The sequence below is a fragment of the Thalassophryne amazonica genome, chromosome 15 (genome assembly GCF_902500255.1).
Source record: "Thalassophryne amazonica chromosome 15, fThaAma1.1, whole genome shotgun sequence".
Lineage (NCBI taxonomy): Eukaryota > Metazoa > Chordata > Actinopteri > Batrachoidiformes > Batrachoididae > Thalassophryne > Thalassophryne amazonica.
In genome coordinates, this window is record NC_047117.1 from 85,898,227 (window position 1) to 85,915,911 (window position 17,685).

Consider the following 17,685-nt stretch of genomic DNA (forward strand, 5'->3'; position numbering starts at 1 on the left):
TTTCACCTGAGTTTAAAGGGACCCTCCTTCACAGGTGTTCCACTGAGAAACAGGTTTCAAAACAGAATCAAACCCACAGGGCAAAAAAAAAGAAAAAGAAAAAAAAATACATAACCCAACACTAGGAGGCACCGTTTTGCAGTTGGAGAGTTATGGAGGCCTGTCTGTTTAAACTTTGACCTCTGGTAGTGTTCTTGCATTGTTATGGCCCAACAGTCACTATGGTGACACGTTCCCATGGCGACTCTGTAACCTGACCTGCCAGTCCGGTAGGGCAGGTAGCCATAAATGGATCAAACAGCAGGTGCGTGAGGAGGCGGGGCCAAAAAAACACAAGAGGAAAGCTTAAACAAAAAAACACACAGACACACATATAACGACCGCGACAAACGTGGATTCCCCACTGGTGAATGAGAGAAACAGTGAGGACGACAAACTGGAGGAAGAAAAGGACAGCGGGGTCATGGAGGCCGAGGTGGACGAGGACGACGGGACGTTCACCAACATCTCGCTGAAGGACGACACAGGTGAGGCCTCAGGTGACGCTCCAGCAGCTGCTTTGTCTGCTCAAGGCAGCCTTCATGTTTCCTCAATACCAACGGAACGATTCTCAGCAAACAGCAGAACCTCGAACTCCAGTCAGATGGACTTTCTATGTAGTACCTCTGAAGTTCTCATCAGAATGGCATAAAAATGGTAAACAAGATACACAGTCGGTCCATAGGTATTTGGACAGTGACACGTTTTTATTTATTTATTTATTTATTTTTATACAAATGTTGTCTTTGTACATCACCTCAATGGAGTAAAAGTAAAACCATCAAGATGTTCTCGTAGTGTCGACCTTCAGCTTTAATTCAACAGTTTTAATGAAAATGTTGCATCAACCATTTAAGAAATACAGACATTAATTTTATATGCTGCCCCTCTATTTTTAAAGGTCATAATTAATTGGACAAACTAAATTTAAGAATTATTCTGAACACAAGCGTTACTTTTATAGTCAGTTTTCTTTCAAGTGGATGAACACATGAACATTTCCAAGCAACTCTTTATGTGTTGGACGTCTTTGACGTTAATCATTAAGACACACTGCATGGTACTGTACCATAAATCTGGAGTAAGTAGTTCTCAAAAAGTGAGTGATCATGCAAGGAGCCAAGTGAGGGAAGCCACAAGACATACATGACATCTTTTCAAGTTATGGGCTTCTGTGGGCTAGAGGGGAAAAACTGCGTGTTGTGCGACTTTTGTCCATTGCACCTCCAGTTACAGCTTCATTGTGGAGGGAAACAAAGGATTTTCATACAAGCAAATAAATCAGATCTAGGCTCCCGTTTCCCACGTACATTCTAGCAATCTGTCACTGAAATTTCACATCTTTTTAAAGAAAATCTTTCTTTGTCCTACTCCACCATGAATGTGTATGACTGGTGCTGCAAAGAGACAAAAGTTGCACTTGACACAGTTTCTCTGATCACAGCCAGAGGTGCTTGTAACTCCTACAGAGCTGTCATGGGATGTCTTGGTGGCTTCCCTCACTTGTCTCCTTGCGCGATCAGTCATTTTTCAGAGCTAACTACAACCTCAATCCCAATGAAGTTGGAACATTGTGTAAAATGTAAATTAAAAACAGAATACAATGATTTGCAAATCCTCTTCAACCTATAGTCAATTGAATACACCACAGAGACAAGATATTTAATGTTCAAACTGATAATCTTTATTGTTTTTGTGCAAATATTTGCTCATTTTGAAATGGATGCCTGCAACACATTTCAAAAAAGCTGGGACAGTGGTATGTTTACCACTGTGTTACATCACCTTTCCTTCTAACTACACTCAATAAGCATTTGGGAACTGAGGACACTCATGATTGGATATAAAAGGAGCATCCCCAAGAAGTCTCAGCCATTCACAAGCAAAGATGGGGCGAGGATCACCATTTTGTGAACAACTGCATGAAAAAATAGTCCAACAGTTTAAGTTTCTCAGCATTCAATAGCAAGGAATTTAGGGATTCCATCATCTACAGTCCATAATATATTCAGAAGATTCAGAGAATCTGGAGAACTTTCTACATGTAAGTGGCAAGGCCAAAACCCAACATTGAATGCCCGTGACCTTCGATGCCTCAGGCGGCACTGCATTAAAACCAACATCATTGTGTAAAGGATCTTATGGCATGGGCTCAGGAACACTTCAGAAAACCATTTGCAGTTAACACAGTTCGTCGCTACATCTACAAGTGCAAGTTAAAACTCTACCATGCAAAGTGAAAGCCATACATCAACAACATCCAGAAATGCCACCACCTTCTCTGGCCCCGAACTCATTTGAAATCGACAGACGTAAAGTGGAAAAGTGTGCTGTGGTCTGATGACTCCACATTTCAAATTATTTTTGGAAATCATGGACCTTCTGTCCACCAGACAAAAGAGGAAAAAGACCATCCAGATTGTTACCAGCGCAAAGTTCAAAAGCCAGCATCTGTGATGGTATGGGGGTGTGTTAGTGCCCATGGCATGGGCAACTTACGTGATGGCGCCATCAATGCTGAAAGGTACATCCAGGTTTTGGAGCAACACATGCTGCCATCCAAGCAACGTCTTTTTCAGGGACATCCCTGCTTATTTCAGCAAGACAATGCCAAGCCACATTCTGCACGTGTTACAACAGCGTGGCTTCATAGTAAAAGAGTGCAGGTACTAGACTGACCTGCCTGCAGTCCAGACCTGTCACCCATTGAAAATGTGTGGTGCATTATGAAGCGCAAAATACAACAACAGAGACCCCGGACTGTTGAACAACTGAAGTCGTACATCAAGCAAGAATGGGAAAGAATTCCACCTACAAAGCTTCAACAATTAGTGTCCTCAGTTCCAAAACACTTATTGAGTGTTGTTAGAAGGAAAGGTGATGTAACACAGTGGTAAACATACCACTGTCCCAGCTTTTTTGAAACGTGTTGCAGGCATCCATTTCAAAATGAGCAAATATTTGCACAAAACAATAAAGTTTATCAGTTTGAACATTAAATATCTTGTCTTTGTGGTGTATTCAATTGAATATAGGTTGAAGAGGATTTGCAAATCATTGTATTCTGTTTTTATCTGCATTTTACACAATGTCCCAACTTCATTGGAACTGGGGTTGTACTACTTCAGAAAAATTTATTAAACTACCATACTGTTTATATTTCTTAAGACATATTCAATGACTTGGATATGTTTGTGTTAATTTGTCCATCCCCTGAGTTGTCCAAAGACTTAATTTGTCCAATGGCCTCTGAAAATGGAGCGACTGCGTTTAAAAATGGCAGTAATTCCTAAACAGTTTTCTTGCGTAGTCACTCAGTTTTTGTGATCTGCCTACTGTTATCCGCCAACTTAAGAGATATTGGTTAAAAACCCATTTTTCTGCACACAAGTTACTGAATGTGGCTCAGCCATAAAAATATGAGCAGAGGGCGATCAGGTGGTGACAAACTGCTCATAAATCCAAGAGTAGTTTTGTGGGTGTGTTGGGCTCCTCCCAGAGGTGTGGCTTTGTCTTTAAATCATGCGTAGACACATCAGAGTACACACTCATTCAAAACAAGTTTCTGTAGTATAATTCCTGAAATCTAAAGATTCAGAGTCAGAGACACTCAAATGTTGTGTGAATTAATGGTGTCAGTTTAAATGGTAAATGGACTGCATTTATATATCTGCATCAGATGCTCAAAGCGCTTTACACATCAGTGCCGCACATTCACTCCAATGTGAGGGTGCTGCGATACAAGGTGCTCACTACACACCGGGAGCAACAAGGGGATTAAGGACCTTGCCCAAGGACCCTTAGTGATTTTCCTGTCAGGCTGGTATTTCAACCGAGGATCCTCTGGTCTCAAGCCCAACGATTAACCAGTTTAAACACCTTTTACCAAGGTCTTTAAAACTGAAATTCAAGTTTTCAGCCACAAATATAGCTGAACCATAGACCCCAGAGCAGAGCACAACACTGATGTTAAGTAAAAACAGAATTTATTCTGCCAAGCAACAACAGGAAAACTCAAAGGGCACAGCAGAGGAAGTCGGCTTGCAAAAGTTGTCCGTGAGGAAACAGATAAATGGGCCAGAGTTCAGTACATAGGAAGGCAGTCCTTCAGGCAACAGTGGCCGTGAGGGAAGCAGTGAGTGAGCAATTCAGATTAACAGGCAGAGGGTCAGTACGCAACTAGAACCCGTATCAATATGGTAAAAACAAGAAGCAGGCAAAACTAAAAAAAAACGTAGGGTCAGTGTGGGTTGGCAACTGTGGGTTAAACACAAGAGAAAACCATAAGAAATCAGGCTTGGGAGCAAGATAATCTGGCACTGGAGTGTTGGGCTGTGAATGGTTCAATAGTGTCAGAAACAATATAACCAGGATGTAAGAAAGTCTGTTTCCTCCACGGGAAGTTAGCCTCCTCCTCAGATTTTGTGAAGATTTATAGGAATGACCTAGTAAGTGGTCTTCTCAGCCATTCCGAGTTGAGTTCCACCAATCACCATTAAATCCTGCATGGACTTGTCGCACACTGGGAAAAGGCTCTGAAAAAGCACTCTTCAGGGCCGGTCCCTGTGGTAGACACATGTAAAGGTTTCAGGCCCCCCAAAATGGCCCGTAAGTTCATTTTAGTGAAATCCTCCTAAAAATTAAAGAACTGTAAAACCAGAAGATCTTTTACAAAAGCATTAGCGTGTGTGTGTGGGGGGGCCTTGCTCGTGCACACAGCAGCCTAGGTTGCCACTCATGATGTAGTCAGCCTCCTAATATGTAAAACCCAGAACTCAGCCTGGCAAACCCTCTTTTTTGTGGCTCCTCCCTTCGTGCACATGAATATCACTCACACAGACAGCGACACAAAACAAACACAACACTATGACGTATATGACTGCCAGCGGCGGTCCTCCGTGTCTTTTTGCAGTCGTCATGCCCCCTGTCGGACGGTGTTGCAATCTACACCCTGGTGGGTCGTGATGACGACAGCACGAAGGGTGATGTTCGGGTACAGTGTTGCCAGATCCTCTTATTAAAAGTAACGTCGGTGATGAAGTCACAAATATGGGGAGTCACAGAACTTGTTGTCTTTAAGGATTAAAAGGCGCCAAAATAAATATTTATGGGAAAAAATTCGTAATAAAAAGGGGAATAATGTTTCTTTGTCGTGTTGAGGCTGTATGACATATTTTGGATTGTGACTGAAGAATAATGAATGCTGGAGAAAATGGAATGATTCACAAGTAATGTGATGAATGAATGAATGAAAATGATTCAGGCAATGCAACATTGCAGGATGACCTACTCAGTATATTTTCCTAGTGACCCATGAAAGAAAAGAATTATTATTATCATTATTATTATTATTATTATTATTAGTAGTAGTAGTAGTAGTAGTAGTAGTAGTAGTAGTCGTACCTTCTCCAGCTGAGGGGCAGTGTGATCACGCTTGACATTGTGGATTTTTGGAGAGCTTGTCCTTGGGTCAGAGAAGAACACAAATCTTTGTGGCAATTCTGGTAAGATTTGGGCTTCTTTTATCTTTTCCATGAACATTTTTGCTTTATGACATCACAGATCTAATGCTGCTTTACACTTTAGCACAGGAAAGCACTCCCCGAACACCTGTTTAATTCTTGTTATCATCATTACATTTGTTCTTGGCCACGTGTATAATAAATAAAAAGAAATGCTACAAGATAAAGTTATTAAACTATATAAGCTTCTTGTTTAGGGCTTCCTTATACAGACAGGATTACTTATTTCTCTCCCGAGATGTGGCAACAGTGGTAGAGCTTACGTCATTATCATAGAGCCCCCGTGTCTGGTTGAAGGGTGTTTTTTTCCCCCCCTTAACATTAAAAAAAGGACGTTTCTTGATTTAGGTGAGTTTGATCACCGACATCAACTGATTTGCGAAACAAAGAGAAACAAACTGCGTTAATGTGAGACAGTTGCTGACGCTAATAGAGGTTAGCAGCTGCAGCTAGCTTGTAGCAGAGCTCTGGAGATACTTTAAAATGAAACAGCTTCACAAACGGAACAAAATGAAAATATTAGGTTGTGTCCGTTAATACGGCAAATGTGAAGTAGATTTGTGGAATTACTGTGGAACGACGAGTTGGCGGTGAGCTAGCTAACAGCTAGCTAGCTGTGCTCGGACGCGTTGCCATATTTGTTTTTTTTTTTCTTCCGAAAACGTAAGCTAAGTAATCGACTAATCCCCGCTAATGTATTTATATCCACACGAATGTTAGAATATGTTGTTGTGTTTGGAGTTATTGTGAGTTGTCGGTTTTCGGGACATCATGACTGCGAAGCAAATTTTCTGTTGCAAACATCACGAACGACGAACCGTTCACAAGTAAATAATAATAACCGTTCGAATCGCTGTAGTGTATTTTGGTATCTATTATGCTGCACACGTTTTGTTTAAGACTGTAATTTAACTAGATGAGTACTCTGTTTGCGTTGTGTGCTTCTTTTTATTGCTCGGCAATTCTCTGGCTTCCGGTTTCTGTCGCCAAATTAAAACGCCAGAGTCGCGTGGCTGAATGTATTACAAAAAAATTAAATACATAATGTTTTAGGTCTTTTTTTTTGGGGGGGGGGGGGACGACACACATACAATGTTGCATGGAAGTCGGGGACAGTACTTCTGGATTAACAAACTGTGGTGATGGTCTCCATCTTTAAAAAAAAAAAAAGGACACTTGGGAGTTATAGAAGAATCACACTTCTCAGCCTCCCTGGGAAAGCTGACGCCGGAGTACCAGAGAGGAAACTTAGATTGTTAGTCAAACTTCAGATTCAGGAGCAATGTGGGTTCCATCCTGGTTGTGGAACGGTGAGCCTGCTTCTTGCAAGGATATTAGGAAGGTTTTAGGAGTATGACCAACCAGTCTACATGTGTTTTGTGGACTTGGAAAAGACGTACGACCCGGTCTGTCAAAGTATCTTGTGGGGGATGCTGTGGGAGTATGGGGTACCAAATTCAATGCAGTGTGTGATCCGGTCTCTACATGACCAAAGTAGGAGTTGTGCCCGTATTCTCGGCATTTCATCAGACCTGTGCTGTGTGTTGGACTCCGTTAGAACTGCCTCTTGTCACCAGTCCTATTCGTGACGTTCATGGATGGGATTTCAAGGTGCAGTCATTGATCAGAGGGTGTCCAGTTTGGTGACCTCAGAGTTGCATCCCAGCTTTTTTTGCGGATGATGTGGATTTGTTGGCTTCATCAGGCAGTGACCTCCGATGCGCACTGAGCAGCACTGAGGTCAGTTGTAAAGCAACTTCGATGATAATCAGCACCTCCAAATCTGAGACAATGGCCCTCTGCCAGAAAATGGTGGGTTGTCTCCTCTGGGTCAGGGAAGAGTTACTGCCTCAAGTGAAGGAGTTTAACTATCTAGGGGTCTTGTTCATGGGGGGGAATAAGTTGGAGCCTGAGATCAATAGACTGATCAGTGCGCTGTCTGAAGTTTAACAGATGCTTTACCTAACTGTCGTGGTAAACTGTCTTACCAGTCAGTTTACACTCCTATCTTCAGCTATGGTCATGAACTTTGTATAAAGACTGAAAGAATAAGATCATGGATACAAGCGGTGGAAATGAGGTTCCTCCATCCGGTATATTGGCTTTCACTCCTGGACAGGGTCAGAGGCTCGATTGTCTGGGAGGGACTTGGAGTACAGCTGCTGCTTGTTCACATTGAAAGGAGCCAGCTGAGGTGGTTTGGGCATCTGATGAGGATGTCCCCAGGACGTCTCCCTAGGGAGGTCTTACAGGCACATCCAAAGGTGAGGACGCCTCGGGGAAGACCCAGTACATGCTGGAGGGGTTATATTTTCCAGCTAGCTTGGGAATTCCTCAGGATCCCCTGAGAAGAGTTACAGGACTTGGCTGAGGATAGGGAAGCGTAGGATGAGGTGCTTGGTCTGCTGCCACCATGACCTGGATCTGAAAAGTGGCAGAAAATTAATTAAAGGTAATGTTCTTAGAAAAACTCTAGAGGGGAATAAGTTCACGTCGGTGGCAGAAAAACCATCATAGGAGTCATTACATCAGAACTTCTGTCGTCTGCAGCAGCAGACAGGTAACAACGTGAGGTGTGTCATTTTTAATGCTAACAACAGAAAATAATTTACTTAATTGAAAGATACAACATAGTTTTTCATTTTGCACAGTGATCTATTAAAACTGGAAGTCCTGGCTCTGTTGGCAGCTTAAAAAGTTAACTTTTTGTGGTGTTACAGATTCATTCCTCTCTAATATCACACAAGTTATTCATATTTATCTAACGCCAAGTGACTCTCTGCACTTCAGTAATCTATCTTTTGCTGTCCAGTTTTCCTACTTAAAGGCGAAACAACATCCAATTTGTCCTTGCTGCTGCTGTAAGCGTCAAAAGTAGAAATTTTTAACAAGTGCCATCATGTCGCATGGTTGCCGCTTTCGCAGCCAGACGTGTCGGAATTTTCCCATCAACCTCTCATTGAAAACAATGGAGCATGCGGTTTAAGGTCTGCCGCTTGAGGCTAAATTTACACCAGCTCACTTCATCTCATCACCAGTGAGTCATAACAGGAAAAAAAAAAACAAATCTGTCACTTTTTTGACAGGAGAAAAAGTCTTACTGTCAGGTTAATTAGCTCATGGTAATTGATGGTGTGAGAAGTAGTAACTTCACAGTGCTAATTAGAGGAATAATTTACTTAACTGAAACACCTGACAGAGTTCCCTTCACAGCTTTAGCTTGTAGTAATCTACATTTTAGTCAAGAGTATTTTCACAGAGTCCTGAATGTCACGAGAAATATCGTAAACCTTCTGTTCACTGTGCCCCAAAGTGCTAAAATAACATTGGTTTGCCCGTTACAGTTCTGGCCGTGCTATTGTGATATGAAGTGTACATTGCAAATGCCTTTTTCCTTGAATTTGTTGCCAGATATGAACAAAGTGTTGACACGTCCTTCATGATTAAGTAAATCTCCGTACTAACCTTTGAAACGAACAACCAGATCGGGATCTCCTCCACCAAAGATTTGTTCCCTCGGTTCTGTTTTTCAGGATTCCCACAGGTCCTTAAAAGATATTGAATTTGTTCATCTAAAAATGAGGCCTTGGTTTTTATTAAAATATCTTATTTTGCCTTTCAATTCTAAAAATGCCATGACATCGCAAGTAAGATTTTATTCATATTTTCATGTTTTTAATATGTATGTGTGTGTGTATTAGGGCTGCAGCTATCGATTATTTTAGTAATCGAGTATTCTATCGATTATTCTGGCGATTAATCGAGTAATCTGATAAAAAGTACTTTTGCGTTTTTAAACAACATCGATAGTCCAGGGCTCTCCTTAAGCAATGGCACAATGTCACTGCGCCAAAGTGTTGGCATTTTGCTGAAATGGCGATGGGATGTGGCTTTCTGTCTTGTTTTCTCCAACTTGTAAAATGTAACCATTTTTAAGTTTTTTTTTTTTTTTTTTTAAGGTTGATGGACTGGGTCCCTGTGATTTTGTTTTTTTTTTTTTCCCCTCTTTCTCTGCAATTCAGCAGATGCATTTCAGCTGGAGATTGAACATGCAGCCTCCCAGTCTTTTTTTTAAATTATTATTTTATTTAAGTCACCGTGTTTGTGAAGTGTTGTGTGTTGTCCAAAAAAGCAAAAAATTAAAAAGTCAAACAGTGTGAGTCTGAGGGAAACACAGAAGAAAGTGCACTTCTGCAGTTTGTCAATGTAGTCGGGGCCAGAGCTGTGACTCGCCCGGTCTGAGAGCCCCTCACACCGTGCAGCGAGCAGCCGGCCACCGTCCCTCCCCACGTAGAGCAGACCGTGTGTTTTTTAAAACGAGACAAAACACACTGCTTCGCTTTAAATGCACAGTAAGTCTATTTCAGATGATCGACGTGGACCATCTATCTCTTAAAAGGCTTTATTTTACTCTGTGTGACGCTGGAAAGCGGTAGCTATCGTTGCTAATTTCATTAGCTGTTATGCTCCAGTCTTCTTCTGTTTTTTTCTTCTCCTGTGGACGTTGCAGCGCCACACACAGGCCTGGAATATGTACTACAACGTTAAACGAAGCTTCAAGGCACAGAATTTGCCTCGAACATTTTTTGTAATCGAATTATTCGAGTTACTACGACTAATCGTTTCAGCCCTAGTGTGTGTGTGTGTGTGTGTGTATATATATATATATATAGTGTGTGTGTGTGTGTGTATGTAAAATTCAAAGAAATCTCGTTTGGTGCCAGGATGCTCGGCGCGCAGACACACTTTCAGCTAGTGAGATGTGACTTACATGATGGCATGGAAAAGTCCAAATTTGAGGAAAACTGTCTTTGCAGGAAAGATTTTGCAGCATGCCTTAAAACAGGAATCACGTTCTATGTTACAATAAATATTTGAGCAAATTTGACCCTAACCACTCGCTCAACCATATAAAAAGTCTTTAATCCGCCCTGCCTTAAGCTGCAGGAAGCCTGGTTTATTTAGAGGGTGTTTTGACTGGTGCGTTGGATCTAATTTTAGTCCGTGTTGTGTTGAGCTGTTTGGTGAGCTCCGTGAAAAAGGACCATTCAAGTCCCTGTTTGTTCTCTGACATGTTGAGTTGTGGCGTCTCTTCGGCACAACGAAGTGAACCAAGAGCAGGAAGTCCTAAAGAACCATGATAAACCTCTCTGTGGTGCAGGAATTCACGATGAGCCGAACAAACAGAAAGTGAGCTGAAAAGGAAGTCGCTCCTTCAGGAAGTACGGGCCAACCGGCTGATTTGTGACCGTATTATTGAATAAATCTACAAGAACCAGTTTGTAAAACAAATGACTTCACTGCAACTTTCATGGCTGCAAAAACCAGCCTAAAATGTTCATACTTTTAGATGATGTTATACAACCCCTGGCAAAAATTATGGAATCACCGGCCTCGGAGGATGTTCATTCAGTTGTTTAATTTTGTAGAAAAAAAGCAGATCACAGACATGACACAAAACTAAAGTCATTTCGAATGGCAACTTTCTGGCTTTAAGAAACACTATAACAAATCAGGAAAAAAAATTGTGGCAGTCAGTAACAGTTACTTTTTTAGACCAAGCAGAGGGAAAAAAAATATGGAATCGCTCAATTCTGAGGAAAAAATTATGGAATCATGAAAAACAAAAGAACGCTCCAACACATCACTAGTATTTTGTTGCACCACCTCTGGCTTTTATAACAGCTTGCAGTCTCTGAGGCATGGACTTAATGAGTGACAAACAGTACTCTTCATCAATCTGGCTCCAACTTTCTCTGATTGCTGTTGCCAGATCAGCTTTGCAGGTTGGAGCCTTGTCATGGACCATTTTCTTCAACTTCCACCAAAGATTTTCAATTGGATTAAGATCCGGACTATTTGCAGGCCATGACATTGACCCTATGTGTCTTTTTGCAAGGAATGTTCTCACAGTTTTTGCTCTATGGCAAGATGCATTATCATCTTCAAAAATGATTTCATCATCCCCAAACATCCTTTCAATTGATGGGATAAGAAAAGTGTCCAAAATATCAACGTAAACTTGTGCATTTATTGATGATGTAATGACAGCCATCTCCCCAGTGCCTTTACCTGATATGCAGCCCCATATCATCAAGGACTGTGGAAATTTACATGTTCTCTTCAGGCAGTCATCTTTGTAAATCTCATTGGAACGGCACCAAACAAAAGTTCCAGCATCATCACCTTGCCCAGTGCAGATTCGAGATTCATCACTGAATGACGTTCATCCAGTCATCCACAGTTTTTTTCCTTAGCCCATTGTAACCTTGTTTTTTTTCTGTTTAGGTGTTAATGATGGCTTTCGTTTAGCTTTTCTGTATGTAAATCCCATTTCGTTTAGGCGGTTTCTTACAGTTCGGTCACAGACGTTGACTCCAGTTTCCTCCCATTCGTTCCTCATTTGTTTTGTTGTGCATTTTCGATTTTTGAGACATATTGCTTTAAGTTTTCTGTCTTGACACTTTGATGTCTTCCTTGGTCTACCAGTATGTTTGCCTTTAACAACCTTCCCATGTTGTTTGTATTTGGTCCAGAGTTTAGACACAGCTGACTGTGAACAACCAACATCTTTTGCAACATTGCGTGATGATTTACCCTCTTTTAAGAGTTGGATAATCCTCTTCTTTGTTTCAATTGACATCTCTTGTGTTGGAGCCATGATTCATGTCAGTCCACTTGGTGCAACAGCTCTCCAAGGTGTGATCACTCCTTTTTAGATGCAGACTAACGGGCAGATCTGATTTGATGCAGGTGTTAGTTTTAGGGATGAAAATTTACAGGGTGATTCCATAATTTATTCCTCAGAATTGAGTGAGTCCATATTTTTTTCCCTCTGCTTGGTCTAAAAAAGTAACCGTTACTGACTGCCACAATTTTTTTTCCTGATTTCTTATAGTGTTTCTTAAAGCCAGAAAGTTGCCATTTGAAATTACTTTAGTTTTGTGTCATGTCTGTGATCTGCTTTTTTTCTACAAAATTAAACAACTGAATGAACATCCTCCGAGGCCGGTGATTCCATAATTTTTGCCAGGGGTTGTAGATGTGAGGGATTAAAGGGGCCTCATGTACAAAGACTTGCATGGATTTCCTACTGAAACATGGTATACACCAAAACCCAGAAACTGGTGTAAGCATGTATCAGAGTGTGCGTAGGCATGGATCCATGCACGTTCCATTTGTACATCCCATTGAACGTGGAATTGAACGTAGAACCAAACTCCACCCTGGCCACGCCCCATTTAAATATGCAATTTTATGTAAATAGGCCCTTTGAGCAGGGATTCCCCACGATGCCGCATCAAACAACATGAACACAGAAAGGAAATTATACTATTGATGACTGGAAATTACATGGACACAGTTTATTCAGTGTGCTGTTAAATGGATTAATCATGAAACTGGAAAAATGTTGTGGGAGCTACGGAGCGTTTGTTTGTGAGGCCGATACACAAAACAGCGCACACACACACTGACATTAAAAAGGTGAGGCGCATCTCTGCCAACAGTGGGGCGTTCACAATTTACACACGTGTTTAATGAAAAACACGGAACACAGGACGCCTGTTAAGCTCTGCAGCTTACCATCGAGCAAAAATAAAAAAAACCCCTTCATAATAATAAAAACATGTGAATGCGCACATTTATGAATGTGGCTGCGCTGGTTTACGTTTGGATAAATTACACAAATACACTATATGCACATCAGTCAGCTACTTACTTGCCAATTGTGGGATTAATAAAGTTGTTTGATTGATTGAGCAGTTGCCATCGCGCACCATGCCAAACACCAGCCTGATGCGCATTTGCGCTTCACATACAATGTGAACATATGTACAGTCAACAGCTCCAATTACATGGAAACCGGCTCTCGATGAAAATAGCGCTTTAATTTTGGAATGGGATGTATCTGGATGACTTTTGGATGATTGCGTTCCACACAGCTGGTGGCTCGGCTCAAAGTTGACTGCACACTTCTGACTGATCAGCCGGCTCGCACTGGAATGCCTGTTTCCAGGAAGCGCAGCGTGGTCAGCACCTGTGTGGGCACAGGCAACCTCCTGGCTAGTCAGTGTATTGCGCTCTGGAACGGTCGCAGTTCTCCGCACAAGTAAATCCTTGCGTTCCCTGAATACACACTCACGTCAGATTGCATCATTTGCAAGGTCCTCTGACGCCAATGCAGCAACTGTTAGTGCCATTTTACGCATCACTTTGCGCATGGGTTTATATCCATCTATATAATTGCAAACACGTGAGTGTGTTAATTGCTCATCACTGTGTTGCTGATGTACACCTCACTCTGATGACTTCATGTTTTCACACTGTTAACAGTTCCCAGCGTCACGTCTACGTGTTGGCAGTGGAAAAGTAGCTGTAGAAACGTGCATACACCAGCCAGAATTTTTGCGTGACGCACCGCACATTTCTGCGGTCATTTCACTTTTGATCCATCTGAGCGTTAGCATGGAGATGAACGTATGCCACGTTTTTGTGCATAAGGACGCTTTGTACATGAGGCCCCAGATGTTTCAGAAATGTTCTTTTAAAAACCTGACATGATGAGAAGGTGTGATAGAAAGGTGACACGTTGTGTTGTTTTTGTCTCCCAGTGGACGGCGGATCTGCAGCCCTGTATACTAAACAGGACGAGTGCTTCATTATGAACTGCGACATAGATGGTATGTCTGCACAAAGATTTGCTTGTGGTAGGTAACAAACATGTAAATGATTTTCATTTATTTTTCTGTGCGGTGCTTTTTGGTTGTTTCAGGGGACCTGGAGAACCAGGTGGAGATGGAAGAGAAGACGAGGCTCATAAATCAAGTTTTGGAACTTCAGCACACACTGGAAGGTGACACACATCACATTTTTATGGTTTGGCCCAAAATGTATACAAAATACATCCATGTTGTAATATTCTAAAACAGGACAGTCTCATGGTCATGTTGCATTTAGGGAAAAAAATAGTTTTGTGCCCAAAAGTGGACAAAAAGAATGTTTGAAGTGCAGAATAAAGGGCCTTTTAATCCGAGTGCGTAAACACAGCGCGCAGCGCTCTAAAACCTATTTTTTTTTTATGAGACATGTTGCGCAAATGCCGCATTGCAGTGTGACGCACAAAAACCAAGCATGAGCGCACACTGCTACTTAACATCAAACTCACTATGGTCAAAGTTCAGCTCCATCCAACTTTCACCGCTGCACGCTGTGACGTAGCTTCATGCGTCCAATAGAAACGAGGCATCAGGCCAAAACACGAAAGACCACAGAGGAACATTTGTTTTCTGTAAATAAACAGACATTTCTGTAAATTAAAACCATAACTTGTCTGTTGTTGTTCTGCGGCTAAAGCCTAAGGTAACATTACTTGATAAAACTTAAGTGTTCAGTTCACTCACCTCAGAGAAATTTGCAGAAGCTCTGTTGCTCAAACATCATGTGTGTATATATCCAAAAGTGAAGAATTTCAGATTGAGTGTGTCTGCTCAAACATACTGGCTGCTCTCTCTCTCTGACTGGGTTTGTGGGTCTCTGGCCGGGCCGGCCTCTTCAGCTCCGCCCAGTGTCACTCCGAACAGTCGCTGAAAAAAAAGCTCCTCCCAATAGGGTGATGTCCGTCACTCATCTAATCTTGTGGTTATGACTTGCAGACTGAGTGTTTTGCTTTTTCCTGTCGCAAATGTATGGTGGCAGTTACTGCCGTTGTTCACTGGACACTGGACAAGCCAGGTAGTGACGTAGAAATCTCTGCTCCCTCTGTGCGTCCAGATGCGATGTTGCCACATCCACTTTTGCCAAAAAAAAAAAAAAAAAAAAAATCACGAGCGAATGCAGCAGAATGATTGCGCTGCGTGCATGGTGTGAAATGCCCTTCAATGTACGATGGCTGCAGCTTTCATTCTGTTAAGTTTTGAAATATTTTGATCAGTTTTATTGACCTGTCCGGTCAGGGATGTGAACTTTTGACCCACTGGTCCACCACTTCATCTTGGGGAGTGGCAGAGAAATCTAACAACTTGGACAAACAGACAACTTGATTTGTGCAAACAAGTGCAGCCGGCGATGTGAACAAACAGTATCAGTGTAAGTAATTGTTAGTCGCAGCCCAACTTTTTTAACTGAGGTGGAAATTTCCAAAAGCTCTTTATTTCTGGTGAAAACATTGACCTGTCACTTCATTATTTTTCACAAGTTGGAGAAAGTGGATTTATACAGCGGTTATGAAATGTAGTTTTGTTTTGTTTTTAAATTTTGCATTGATGCTGCAGATCTGTCGGCGCGAGTGGACACAGTCAAGGAGGAGAACCTTAAATTGAAGTCTGAGAACCAGGTGCTCGGTCAGTACATCGAGAACCTCATGTCCGCCTCCAGCGTCTTCCAGACCACAGACACCAAGAGCAAACGGAAGTGAGGTTCCCTCGGGAACGGCACCTGGGAGTTGAGGCTGCCACGCAGACACAGAGAGGGCTTCTGCTTTCTCAGCACACAGAGGCCAAACCTTTGGTGCAGTGCTCCGTGTCTGCTGACCGAAGGCGGTCCGTCCCTGATCTGCTTTGCAGCAGCTTTTTCGGCACTGTGCAGACGAGGTACACATCGCCCTTTAACCATCAGAGCTCAACAATAACAACACCTGGACTGTGTATAATATGTAAAATATATGAAGTGGTTAAATATAATTCATGCTTCAAGTTTTCGCTCAACGTTTCACCATCGTATCTGTAAACTAGTTCGTCTAGTTTGTCTTAAATACTTGAAATGTTTTTCTCTGTTTGTGTCAAATTCCAACTGACTTAGACTAAATGCTAAACATACAGTATAACCATGAGCTTGTTAAAATATTATTTATTTTTTTAAAGTGTTTTTTTTTTTTTTTACGTCGGCTGTATTTTTTTTGTTCTAGGATGTCGTATCTATACAGTGCATGATTGCATTCATCCTCATAAAAAATAATCAAACAGCAGTATTACGCAGTGAAAGACCCTTGCATGGTGACTGATAAGAATGAAGAAACTTCAGTGCTTTTTGTTTGAAACTTTTTTTTCTTATTGAATGAAATGTCATTAAATCAATACGGAATTGCAGCCTGCAGACAGTGAAGCAACTGAAAACTCTTCCACTGTGGGGGCGGACGCTAATACATACTGTACAGTTCCCACCGAGCGCTCGCCAACAACGTGCAATTATGTCTTTATATAACTGGACATTCACCAAGATTTTATTTTAGCTTTTAATCACTGTGTATTAGAGGTGAGGGCAAGTAAACAATATGTCATAGTGCAGAAAATCAGCTTTAATTTCAGGCTAATTGCATTTAAATCCGACACACTATTGGAATTACAGCAGTGTGTGTGTGTTGGGGAGCTTGATTTTAAGAGATGAAACATTTTCTAACTTCAGTCTATGCTGGTGACTTCTGGCAACTGGTGACCTGCTTCAGATTGAACATTTCTTCCTCCAGTCACAACCACTGAAGGCTTTTAGTCCTTGTGATTGCCTTGGCGGATTCCTTCACTTGTCACGCTGTTGTATGCTCACTCAGGTTTTTTTTTTTTTTTTGAAGGATTTATCATATTGGTTTTTGGGAATATTCAAGGGTTCAGATCAATTTTTATCCACCCAGTTCTCAGTTAACGGGGAAGTTCTACAATTTTCAATCTGGCCTCTATTTTCAGATGTTATTTGGTTCATGTTTTCACTCTGAGGGTCTCGACACACCCTCCTCATTGGGAAATGACTTGTCATGACTCAGTGGAAAGCAGTACTACATGAAGACTGGGAGGCTAAGGTAAGCAGTAACTATAATTGGTCGCTGTAGAAAGTAACTTTACATTTGGTGAGGTAGGCATGCACACGTTTATCTCTGCAGGGATCCTCTCCGCATTTTGGCCTGTTCAGTGGTGACAAGAAATGGTTTACTGTGGTTTTAACTTAGGGTTTATTGTGCTAATACATTATATAGCTAATTAGTATGTGGTGGTGTTTGTCATCTAAATCAGTACCCTCCCTATTAATTCTTTGTTCCCCCCAGTGTAAAGATGAAACACACAACTTCTAAAAATAGACCCAGGTTTTAATAATGAGAGAATAATACACCTGACTGAAATGTCTCAGCAGCCAATTG

General features: G+C 41.6%; 1 protein-coding gene across 3 annotated transcripts; it reads left to right on the forward strand.

Moving 5' to 3' along the window:
• The first annotated feature begins 386 nt into the window (after positions 1-386).
• scoca (short coiled-coil protein a) lies at positions 387-17,646 on the forward strand. 3 transcript variants are annotated; one of them, XM_034187384.1, is made up of 4 exons: positions 387-527; positions 14,174-14,242; positions 14,335-14,415; positions 15,833-17,646. In XM_034187384.1, exons 1-4 carry the CDS (start codon positions 464-466, stop codon positions 15,973-15,975), a joined length of 357 nt encoding a protein of 118 aa, XP_034043275.1. In that variant the 5' UTR covers positions 387-463; the 3' UTR covers positions 15,976-17,646. The 3 variants fall into 3 exon arrangements, with proteins under 3 accessions (XP_034043275.1, XP_034043274.1, XP_034043276.1); XM_034187383.1 differs by having other exon boundaries at positions 444-539; XM_034187385.1 differs by lacking the exon at positions 387-527 and adding an exon at positions 5,775-5,909.
• The last annotated feature ends 39 nt before the right edge of the window (positions 17,647-17,685 follow it).